The 13042-nt window shown below is 34.2% G+C and overlaps 1 protein-coding gene across 3 annotated transcripts; it reads right to left on the minus strand.

Annotated features, from left to right (window-relative positions):
* Nucleotides 1-84: 84 nt before the first annotated feature.
* Nucleotides 85-12886, minus strand: LOC100651469 (F-box only protein 11). Of its 3 annotated transcripts, none has more exons than XR_007224057.1 (9): nt 12753-12886; nt 11210-11551; nt 10341-11129; nt 9396-10248; nt 9106-9326; nt 8811-9029; nt 8525-8732; nt 1803-8410; nt 85-1702 (listed from the first exon to the last, which is right to left on the minus strand). XR_007224057.1 is itself a non-coding variant. In XM_048405817.1 (9 exons), exons 1-8 carry the CDS (start codon nt 12847-12849, stop codon nt 8281-8283), a joined length of 2859 nt encoding a protein of 952 aa, XP_048261774.1. In that variant the 5' UTR covers nt 12850-12886; the 3' UTR covers nt 85-7894; nt 8241-8280. The 3 variants fall into 3 exon arrangements, 2 of the variants coding, with proteins under 2 accessions (XP_048261774.1, XP_048261773.1); XM_048405817.1 differs by having other exon boundaries at nt 85-7894; nt 8241-8410; XM_048405816.1 differs by having other exon boundaries at nt 85-8410.
* Nucleotides 12887-13042: the final 156 nt, after the last annotated feature.

Raw genomic sequence — 13042 nt, forward strand, 5'->3', positions numbered from 1 at the left:
CTGATATCTACTATGTTCTGAAATATAAAAGATTTCGCCCCGTGTTCGAGGAACTCCACGGGTGGTGGGAAGTGAGAAACTCTCTCCTGTTAATAATGACATTATATTTGAAATAGTAATGTTTACAACATACAATTGCGACGTTACTACAGTATTTTTTTGTCATTTTCTTTTTCTTCCTTTAAGATAATTGATAATGTTCTCGCAAAAAGAAAAAAAAAAAGAACGGTCACACGCATTTCGTCTCACGATTCATTCACGGTCGTAACGTGTTTTACAATTGCGTCTATTCTTTTCCTTTCGCTCCCTCTCTCGCACTCGTTCGCCCTTTCTCTCTCTCTCTCTCTCTCTCTCTCGCATCCTTCAACTCTTTCGTCGGGGAATGCACGGATTTTGCGAGCCGGGATCCACGTCTAATCGCATGTACTAACGTGTCGAAAAATAAACGGCGAAATTGTACAGTAAATGGATGTTCGGTGTTTCCTTTTTTCTTTCATTTTTTTTTTTTTTTCGTTTTTCCAAGTTTCCTTCGAAGGGGTAGGAGGTGGAGGCAATGGACAATAGTAACCGAGCAACAGGACCGGAAATTAATTTCATTAGTATATTGTCATATTGGTGTCTGCTTTATGTTCTAAAACGTTCTCCAGAAGATGGGCGAAACCGGCCCATCGGAAATCTTGGGTCACACGGACTACATAACTCTCCTTTTTTTCTCTCTCGCGTGTTTTTAGCTGATTGCTAGCTGCCACTTCACGCTCGTTCACCTTAACAATAAGCAATAAGAACAGGACTTAGCCAGTCGTCAAACGCCACGTGTTCGATCTGCCTTTCCCTTTTTCTTTTATATTCACTCTATATGCGTGTGTTTTTTTCGATTTTTCCCTTTTTTATTACGCTTTTTCTTTCCTCTTGCCCCTAGCAACGACTACGAGTAGTCTCTCTCTCGCTATATTAAACGTACTGTGACCTATGGACTATGGCACTTGGTGCAACTAGTTCGGATTTCTTGGATACTGCTTATACGTGTAAGGTACTTAATTATTATCATTATTGTTAGTTATTTATATATATTTGTATTTATATATATATAATTTTTATATTTATATATATATATATATTTATATGACACATGATAATTCGTGCGTTTCATTATGATACAGGCGTGCGCAAGGCGATACAGTCAATTTACTTTGCGATTTTCTTTTTTAATCAGACACTTTTTACTACAAAGTTTTTTTAATCTTTATAAATCTTATCTTTAACACTTATTATTTCAAACTATTGTTTAAGTTTCCATTTCTTCCGTTTCTTTCAATGAGAAATTGAAAACAATGATTGGAAGAAAGAATAGATCAAGAATAGATTTAGCGTCGTAACGCACAGACGTTTTTGATTTGGTAAAAATACCTTGGCTGCATCGCCTTGGACAAGAGAGTCGATCGAATTCAATTATCGAATTAATATCTTTTATATCTGCTTACGGGCTAAGGGATCTATTATACAGTTGAATAATACAGTTGTTGTCGCCGCGCGAACATTATAGAACGCAGGAAAAGATCGAGTGCGGGTGCGAGCTTTTATATTTGAAAAGGAAATGATCGTGCGTACGCTGTCTTCCTCTCTCCTCGCTTCTAGAATTCGAGTCGACATTTCGATCACTAAATTTATTACGTCTACATGCTATACAGTCCGTCGGTTTCGCCTAGAAGAAAAAGAAAGAACGATTCTCTTCTATATCTATAGGCCATGCTTTTCTGTGTTCTTTTTGTTCAAATTAATAATTAAATAATATCATTGTATACCTTCTTTATGTATCCCAAAACAAAATTCATTCTTTCAATTCCTGTGCAGACGTTTCTCTTATGAATTTCCGCATTCCTGTGCATGTATGAACGTACATTGAACGTACAAATACATCGTTTAGCACCGGTCCTTACTTTCTTTCTTTAATCTTTTACCGTGTGAAACGGAAAATAGTCAAGACAAATCCACACACGTTTAATACTTTTACAATACGCATAACGTCGTATTGCTTCCTCCGCTCCAATGCATTGGCACTACGCGCGGAATCGTGTCGCTTTAATTTAATTTCGATTAATATCTTCAGCATAGAGTCGTTTCTAGATACATCGACTTAAATTACCTCTTCTTTCCTCCTTTTGCTATATCCTTTGATCATTTTGTGTGTCGCGGCAACGTATTACATTTGACGATCTTACAACTAGTAAACGCGAATTATGTGAAAAAAATTAGTTTGGTTTATTTGTTCATACAAAAAAGTCTCATTGAATACTCATTTAACATCTTATCCCTTCTACCAGTATTGTTGCCACATTTACTTTTTCTTCGCGGTATTTCTCTTATGCAACATTAAAGCGTGGAAATCGAGCTTACTTAGCTAAGAAACAACGAATCGTTTGAACGCGCGTCTCTTCCTCTCTCTTGTCTATTTAGAAAAGTATCTTTAAGGAGCAAAGTTCCTCGTCTTACGGCTTGTATATCGATATAATAATAATAATAATAATGATAATAATAATAATAATGATAATGATAATAATAATAATAATAATTGTTATTCGCCGCTTTTTTCCAACGATATTATATATACTTAAGTAAGATAATTACGCGTGACGTATTTACAAATTGAACTTATTGTACATTTTCACGATCGACGTCTCGTGAAAAATAGATGTTCTCTTCTTCTTCGCTTATAAAATCCTTTCTTCTTCCTATCCTGACAGTTTGTCTTTCTTCCCTAACTTGCATGCGATGCAACTCTGGGCGTTTGCCGTTTCTCTTCTTTCTCGCGCATTACTTTCTGTTGCCTAGATTTAGCCTCATCGTCGTTTCAATACGAATCGTGCAAGTCGTAAGACGCTCTCGTCTATAAGACACTATTATTATAATACCAGCCCTACCATGTATCGATATACAGCGAACGTGATCATCGAATCAAGGAATATACAGTTCGTTCGGTTCGGAAGCACTGAACGCTCTATGCATCGAGAACGCGGCGATCCATTTCGACCGCGATCGATAACGAGTAGACCCGAGAATACAAAAACGATTAACTTATCAATTATCATTTCCACGTATCGGCGTGTTGTACTATATGAAAATACAATATAAGGCTGCGCTTATGCGTTTCATCCGCGAAATCGCAACTTAATCTCCTGTTTGCCGCTTCTTAAACCTTCATCGATTTCAATGTACCGAATAACAGCGATAATGATATTAACAATATCGTTTAAATTATCGTGCACTTCTATTGTATTTCTTACTTTGTTCTTTTTACAGAGATCAAATTTCAAAAATATTCTTATTCCATTATATATTCTGTTTTTTTTTTTTACAGAGGATCGCAGCGTTTGATCGAAATAAGATATAACTGACATAGGGAAACGAAAAAAGAAGAGATACATTGGATCCGATGGAGGTTTAATGCAATAAACGATACACATCTGTTAATAAAACTGCGTGTTTTCACCGAAACTTCTCTGAATGATATTTGAGCTGCATGAAAAATTCACCCCGGCACAACTTTCCGTTGTAAGATATCGGTATCGATTATACGTAATATTTGCTAAGGGCATATATCTGTTAGATACCGCTGTATGTATACTATAAGAGCTTTTTTAGGTGTACGTTTCTTTAAGGCCATGGCATCTGTAAATCTTCCTTTGTATTACGTAAAAGTGAGAACTATTTTCAAAAAAGTTCGGGATTATTTTAGTTTCGCAAAATTGTCTGTCTCTGTCACTTATGTACTTACAATTCTAATGTATAGTCTTAATCATAACCGTTTCCTTCCGTGAACAAGCATAGCATTACGCAATCGTATACCTACGAACAATACACAGTTTAACAATTTCCTTCCCTCTTTTCATAGTCCGTGAACGAAATTGCACAAAAAGTTAACGGATATAATTTATGTTGTACGTAATATAATATGTCATTCTTATATGATTCATTGGAAATTCTAAGGAAAAAGAAAAATAAAATACGAAAACGGTTGGGATATTATTGGATCTGTTCGATTTCGTAAGTTTGAGGCTATTGAAAATTTGCATTCTCCTCGAAAGGTTTCATTTGCGCTTTTACATGATATTGCTGCAAGTACAACAAAACAAAAAAAGCCAACAATAATTATCAGCATCGATCATAATAAGGATACGAAAAAAAATAAAATAAAAATTACAATTGGTAATAATATATTTTTTTATAATAGTATAATCAATGGTGTTTATATATTTATATATATATATATATATATATAATTATATTTATATATATAATGGGCAAATTAATATTTACAGAATACGTTGTAGCATTAGCTTTTGCGGGTTCGTGTTCCACTCTGGTTCTCTTTTCTTTTCATTCTTTCTTCCCTTCTGCTTTGCACAGTTTCATTTATTTATATCTATATATCTCTACATATAGCTTTTCTCCCTGCCGCAAAAACGAAACCGAGAGAACTATGGCAACTAACGTAATTAATGGCAAGTTTTTTGCTATTCGAAAGATCAGAGTAAAACGTTTCGGTGGATAGTGTACACATGGAATGAAACGACGAGAAAAGAAATAGAGATAGTACGACATAATGCAAAATGAACAAAAGAGGCAAAATAAAAAAAACAAGGAAAACAAGAATTGATAAATAAAATGCGCATTAACGTAAAACGACTTAATAATAAAGAAAATAAACGAGTTAAAAACACTTTACATTCACAATAATTCGACAAACAAACATATCGCATAATATACAATAATGAGCGAAACTAAAAAGTAATAAAATGAAACTATCGCAGATTCTCTTTTTATGAATATTCATAGGTAGAATTTTGTATGCGTTCCAATTTTTTTTAAAGCTCTAAATGCTTTACCGAATGCATATATGTGTACACATTCAACGTTAAATTTCATTACTCTTTTTTCCTTTCCCCTCTTTTATCCCTTTTTTAATACCAAAGTTTTACAGTACTTCAATGATATTCTCAGACAACGGAATAAATAAATTCCTCTTTTGGATTTTTCTCTCTTTCTTTTTATATCCAGTGAAGACCGCCTGTTTTTATATTATGGAACAAAACATTTAAACATAACAGATTTCTATTGCTGATCTCAAATCTTATATTCTAAACATCCAACAACAAGAAACAGAAGAAACATTTGAATCGTGCTGCAGCCGAGCAGTGAATCGTTCGATGATTCTTTTTCGCTCTTTTTGTATTTTCCCCCTTTGTTTTGGAAGTTTCATATTTGTACAAAGACATTGTGTAATATTCGTTTCTTTCCCTCTCTTTTTTTAATTTTTCTTTATAGATATAATCTCTCGTGTAACTTTGGACGTGCCTGTGAGATTCCAAAAATAGCCGGTATGGAAGCCATAAAATCATTCCATAAGATTAGCATTTAGGAAAGTAAAATAGTTCGTTGCACATTCAAAAACGCGTTCCAAACGGCTGCTGCGCAAATCAATGTTCAGAATAAGAATATTATAAATCAACGTACTTTGAAACTGTGAGAGGATAGAGAAATCACAGAAAAACGCTCGTTCCCCCTTGAATAATCAAACAATAATAATAATATCCATGAGAGTCAGTGTTATGAAACGCACAAAAAGGGCACATACATAAAGAGGTCGCCAGTTCTACTTTTATAATCCAATATTCATTTCTCGTAAATACATAAACACATATTTAACATTTCGTAAATAATACACGAGATAGTACTAAAAAACAATCGACAAATAAATTTTGATAAATATATTACAGCATAGAGAGCGTACAAGAAAATTTCGATTTCCGTTTGATGGTGTTCAAGTGTTATAGATTTTTTACTTTTTTTCTTTTGTATTCTTTGTCTTTGTTTTGTAAGGAAATTTTCTTTTTTCTGTAGTTCCTCTCCAAGTTTCAAATATCATTACAAAAAGAATTCATATCTTCCAAATAAATGTTTTTTTTAAACAAAACAACTGAGCGTAAAGACTATCACTCAAAAAGAAAAAAAGAAAAAAAACCGTAAAAAGTTTGCGTTCTAATGTGCACATATGAAAAATGCCTTTGACATACGCCCTTAATATTTTCAGTGAACATATCATGTTAGATATTATATATAGTTATACTATGTATAGTATGACACTGAGGTGTATAATACTACAGACCTTAGGTCAGTAAGTTCAAAGGCAATTCTCATGTACCATTATGCATTTTCTACCAAATGATATACAAAAGTACTACGTAAGATTGACTTGTAAAATTTTGTTTCCGCAACAAAATTTTACCACAATGGTTTCGAATATTTTGCCTACTTATTTTAATATAGTATCATTTGAATAAATGGATGTGGTTGCGTCTAAAATTATCGCTAATAGGCGCTTTTTGTTCATTTCCTTCATACAAGAGCCAATAGCTCTTGAAATACAATTATAATAATATGATTAGATTTTACAGCTAACATAATATTAAAAAAATTGGATTACTTTAAAAATTCGAGATTACTTTTTTTTTAAAACTGTTCCTTGGACAGTATATCGCTTTTCTTTACTTTTCTCCGTAAACTTTTCCTTTCCTTTTTTTTCACTGGTATACATCAATGCACATTACGTAAATTTCTTTTAAATTTACTTTTTAAATATAGTATCGTTTTATTATGCACTTTTCCCATCGGGCAATTTAGAGCCATCACTATTCACAATATGGATAGTAGAATTGAAGAACTGTATATGTGTATTATGAGGTACACTTACATTGCAAAAAAGATTCTTAGAATTGTACAGGTCTTTCAGTTTCATTTTGATTATTCCAGTTGTGAATTTTACATATCACATTTTTTAGACATCTGTTTCAGTATGTCATCATTGATCTTCACTCTGCTTGCACTAGCCTGCCGTGCTTCAAAATTTGTACCACAGATTTATCAAAGCCGCACTTGCCCTATCATTTAATTATTGTAACTGCTTCTAATTGTTCTTCCAATTTTTATCTTCAAGCTAGCTGACTTCATTCAGCATGACCAACAATTCCATCATTATGAATACACAATATGCACTTCTTCGTCCTTTCCTCTGTTTTAATGCACTAGTGTGTTAAGTTTCGTTCAATCGTGAATGAGAAATCTTGTAGTGGGCCTTCCTCACAACTTATACGAGCTCAAAGTGTTTTTGTTCAAGTAGCAAATCATTTGTTTAATGCTACTGTCTATTCGCGTTTATTAACGATACGATTATACACAATTTACATCCGCGACACTGTGTTTTATCGTAAGCTTAGAGAATTATTCCTTTTTATCAATGCTGTTGCATTGCACGAACTTTTTCATTGTTTAAACAGTTTTCTTTAAATATCGTCACGATTGTCACGTGTCTTTTTCCTAACGGCGTATACACATACGTTTTTTCTTAATTCCATCTTTTTACACAAATCCACTGCACTTTCTTTGCTTTATATACGAAGTTAAGAATTAAAGAAACTTAATGGAAAGTCACATCAAAAGTTTGTAGCATATCTTCGGTTGATTAACGTTTAACCACAGTACTTTTTTTTTGTTACACGTTTAAATAAATTTCATGTTATCTAATTAATAGATTTGCTTACATAAGAAATTCATCGTCACTTATTTTTCTTGATTATTTGACGTCTTTTTTCTTTTTCGTTGCGGAGTTCTTTATTACATAATCACAAGAAATATTATTTTTATCTTGTGAAATTGCTTTTAACAAAGAGCAATGAAAAAAGTAAAAGAGAAGAAATCAGTTCCTAACAGTCTTCCTTCCTCCAAATAAAACTTGTGTTGCATCAGATAAAGTTGTTCCTCTATATCTGATCGAATATAAATATCAATTAACGTATATCTGTTTATATTAAGATATACATCGGAACGAAGAGTACTAATTCTGTAATAAAAAATATACTTTCCATAATAAAGACGATGACAATAATGATAACAGTATGGTCCAACGAACTTTCACTTATATACTCACGAATATAATATTACAAAATAATGAAAATGGATGTAGTAATTTTAATCACCGCGATGATGGCGAAAATGAAGCGAATAACGACAATGACAATGACAATAATAATAATAATGATGATAATGAAATTATCATTAATTGGAATACGTTAACAATAACGGTAGCTTTACAAAATAACAATCACAATGAGGGACGCGAAGGAACAAGTGTCATAATAAAGAACTCTGCAACAAACTACTCCTTGTTTGCAATGCATGGGACTTACAGACTCAGTGTTGATTGTTTTATTTAGTTTATGTTAGTTCCTAGTTGACCATAAGTGTATGTGATTCCATTGGTGCCGCACTATCGTATAACGTGTCTGTATCTTGTGTAGGTTCACCCTGAAGTTGACATTGATTACTCAATGTTCCAGCACCACAGTCACAGAAGAATCTGAAAACATAAGTCAATTACCAATCTGTTATATGCAAAAACTTTATGGTACTGCAACATATTTAACATTATAAATTTCTTTTGGTGGATATTAATATTATCAATGATACTTACCGGTCATGTCTAATGAATTCTACGTCGTGCCCAGCATGACAGGTTTTTATGCAGTTTACACAAATTGCATTACGATCTGTTGTATTGCATGTTTGGCAACGATAGAAATCATGCATAGGGAAAGAGGTATATGACGAAATTTTGTATAAACATTGGCCGTTTCCGACCGCTTTTTCAACTGCATCTTGATTATTAAATATTTTATTGCCTGCAAAAATAAAAATCAATGACCATCTATTCTTTTCATATGATTTAATACTATACATGTAAAGAGAAATATGTTAACCTCTAGTTGTTGGTTGTACTCCACTCGCTAAACATAGACCACCGAATCTGTTATTGAAAATTTGATTAAATTCCAACGTAGCAGTTGCATTGTTCGTTATTTCGACACCGGCTGCCAATCCATCGAAAATTCGGTTTCTCCTTAAGACAGGATGGGATTGTGTGGAAATAAGCACTCCTGCTTGAGCGTTACGAAATATATCATTTTCTTCGAGGACACCTGCGTCACAAAATGAAATACATGATTATTTTAATTAGAGAAATTTACTAAAATTAAAAATAAATATAAAATTTACCTTTGCCACCATTAAATATACAAATTCCACCATCTCGCCCATCGAATATTTTGTTTCTTTTTAACGTAGGATTACTATCTGTTTTAATCCAAACTCCGGCCATTGCATTATCAAAAATTTCATTTTGTTCGAGTAAACCTAATCCGCTATTATACACAAGAACGCCACCATTTTGTCCACCCCATATTTTATTCCCGCGTATTACTGGATTACTTCCAGTTCTAATTACAAGACAATTAATAAAGAGAAATAAGAAAACATAATATTTATTTCTTGATACAATATCTTACCTTATTTGTACTCCTGAATACAAATGATTGAAAATATCATTGTCTTCTAGTTTTCCATGTCCATTATCATAAAAATAAACTCCAACTTGTTTTCCGCTATGAATACGATTTCTTCTTAATACCGGTGTCGATCCTGTAGTTATCCAAACACCTGCTAATGTATTTGCATATACTTCATTCTCTTCGATTAATCCTTGTCCCTTTTCATGCACGTATATACCACCATGTTGACCATGATGTATTTTATTATGTCTAACAATAGGATCCGAATTCGTTCTGATTTGTATACCCGCTAGCGCGTTACCATATATATTATTGTGTTCGATCAAGCCTCTTCCTTCTCCAAATATATATACTCCCCCTTGATGACCATTATAAATTTCATTTCTACGAATAGTGGGATTCGAATTGGAGGTAATCCAAACACCGGCGAAATTATTTGAGTGAATTTTGTTATCGATAAATTGCCCTAAACCATTCTCATGAACATAAATTCCACCTGTCTGACCATGGTGTATTTCACAATGCACAACCGTAGGGTTAGCACCAGCTTTTACTTCAAAACCTGCTATTCGATTATTATGGATATCGTTAGCCTCGAAATACCCGAGACCATTATCAAACGTAAAGATTCCGACATCCCTTCCGTGATGAATATGATTTCTTCGCATGATTGGATTTGCATAATTCTTCACCCAGATTCCTGCTAATGCATTTCTGGAAATTTCATTGTCCTCGTAAGTTCCTTGTGCATAATCAGTGACATAGAGTCCAACATTTTCACAATCCGATATGTCACAATTTTTCACTACAGGATTCGCCCCTACCCCAGACACGCAAACAGCTGCTCCAACTAAAACATCGGAGGACCAATAGTAAATTTAAAAATAAATAAATCTAGAATTCAATAAAAAAATTATTTTACAATCTAGACGTGTTACTTACCAACACTCGAACTCCTAATAATACAATGATCAACCGTGGGACTGCAATTTTCACCAACTTCTAAACAATAATGTTTATGATGCGGCACTGTGCTAGTAACGTCTGGAGTAAACTTTAATGTGAGGTGACCGGCATAAGCTCGTTTTGCTCCTTCTACAAACATAACTGTAGATTCACTTTCTCGTTCTAATATAACAGATTCTGCCACATTTCCAGGTGCTGCTCCGATTAATGCAACGTCGCTGTCGATTACAAGAAATTCGCCTCTATATATTCCAGCATGTAAGAAAACTAGATGTTGGGGTGCTTCTTCTGTTACCTGGGAATTGTTTCCACAACAATTCCCTTGACCACTTGTAGTTGTGCTATTATTTGACGATGGGCCACTATTGCTTCTATATTCATCTACATAATCTAATGCTCCCTGAACTGTATTAAAGTATGGCAAATTCCGACCTTTAAACTTCAAATCCTGAAATCCTGGCCTAACATGTACTCCTCTATATAGTTGTCTAAAGCTTTCTTTCCATGGATTTGGATAGTCTGATTCATCCGGGGAAACAAATTCAAATTTACAAGGTGCAGGATTAAATAGTGGTAAATCATATTCATAGACTTGCTGGTAAAGAGACTTCCACAGTTCAGTGTCATTTGCAATTGTTTGAAAACGTTTGCAAACCTGGGAAACTCTACATAGATCTTGTTCCATTAGATAATTAAATATAGTAAGCAGCACTTCATCCGGTAACTCATACTGAAGATAATGTGCTGCAGTATTTGTATTTGTACCTGTAAAATAATGAAAGATTTTAAAAGATTCTTTCATTAAAGTAACATCTAAGATGACATTTAATTATTAGAAAACATACCATCTGTGGATAATGAACAAGTCCGCCTAGGTCGTTTTCTTGCTGGTAGAGAGGAAGAACCAAGAGTGGCTCCTATACTACTGCCACCTGAAGGAGGTAGGGCAGAACTGGTACCAGGAGCAGGATCTGGATGTGGTGGACTTTTACGTCTTAGATCATATGGAGATGAGTGAGAGTGTGACGGGGAAGGTGATGGTGCTGCAACACCAGAGACACTGGGTGACGATCCTCTTCCACCACTTCCACCCCCACCTCCACCTCCTCCTCCTCCCCCTCCACCACCAACTCCACCCCCAGGAGGTATCTGATTTGATGCTGAACATGGCAAGTCGCATGGCTCGGCTGGAAACCAACAATGTTACAACTACTAATATTGTTATATTTAATATTTTAATACATATATTAAATACCAAGTATTTATCAAATTTATAATTAATTTAAAATAAATGAAAGAATAACTGCATATTTTATATTACACAAATAATAATCACAGTCATATTAATTTGTTCTGCTTTATGGATGCATATTTATTTTGAGTCTTTTAATCATAATTGATTTAAACATGTTTTGACATGCATACACATTGACAAATTTATATTAAAATCATAATCAATTATTAGAAACATAGAGTGACACTAATATATGAATTACTATTTAATTGACAAGATTGATTACAAAGCATAAATTTAAAGAATGATATGTAGGAGATGAAGTCAGAAACAATTTATGAAAGACATTATTGTAAATCTTGGAACATATATCAAGTCTTTCCTATGTTCAATGTATACATGTAACTAATTTTATTTATTATTTACTATATATAGTCCTTGCCTATTGGCACTATATATAACTAATTAATCAACCATATTTTAGGACAGAAGTATTATTATTATTATATTCAGAAAACAATAGCAACATTTGCAATTATGTATTAGGAGTACACAATGTGGTTTGGGAAAGTAGAACATTATACTAATTTAACAGAAAATCTATGGTTAGTATAATATCAGATTGAAAGATGCCTGACCTTATGCCTTGATATTACAGAGAGATTATCGAAATCACAGAAGTATCGGTTGTAAGTTTTGTACAGCTGAACGTTTAATAAATGAGAATTATAAAAAAAAGGGGAGTGGGGTGAGAGGAATAGACTTTGAGCCGACATTCCAGAGTAAAAATTGACGATCGTGAAGTACGCGATATCATGATCGATGTTAGTAAAAAGAAGGGTGGTGATAAAACTGGCGAGCGTATGTTGATTTTGGATAAACGTCAATGAGGTATCGGTTCTACGTTTTTCGGCCATCCCGAGCCTGAGAAAATCGTGTGAGAAGACGTGTGGGCAGTGGGTTTGACGGAGTTGTCGTTCGTTCTAATGTCTAAAGTGGGAATAGAATTGATGAGAAGGATTGAAGTTTGAATTCGTAGCTTGCAGAATCGTTTGGATGATTAACCAGGGAATATCGAAGTAGGTGAAGGCAAAGAAGTCTTTCGTTGAGACAGGTGAGCAGTGAACCGAGCTCCGGATGCAGAGTTCTCTTACCCGAGGTGGTTCTCGAAGGCAGAGGAATTCTGTTTGCACCTTTTCTTCGGGATCTTCGCACGTAATTGCGCGATGATGTGAACGACGCACTTGGCATTTTTATCGTGCTTCCCGGAAAATTATGCGAGAAACGGTAAAACAACTAAACACTAAACAATGGCGACACTTCCACCGAGCCCAGCGGCCATCTTCTCATTGACGGTAGGACTGCCGACTGGTGCCAGACCGCCAATCGGATGAATTTCTGTTCTCCCCTCTTTCCTCGTCGACCTCCCTCCTACCAAAGCAAT

Source organism: Bombus terrestris, chromosome 5 (assembly GCF_910591885.1).
Source record: "Bombus terrestris chromosome 5, iyBomTerr1.2, whole genome shotgun sequence".
In the NCBI taxonomy this organism is placed as follows: domain Eukaryota; kingdom Metazoa; phylum Arthropoda; class Insecta; order Hymenoptera; family Apidae; genus Bombus; species Bombus terrestris.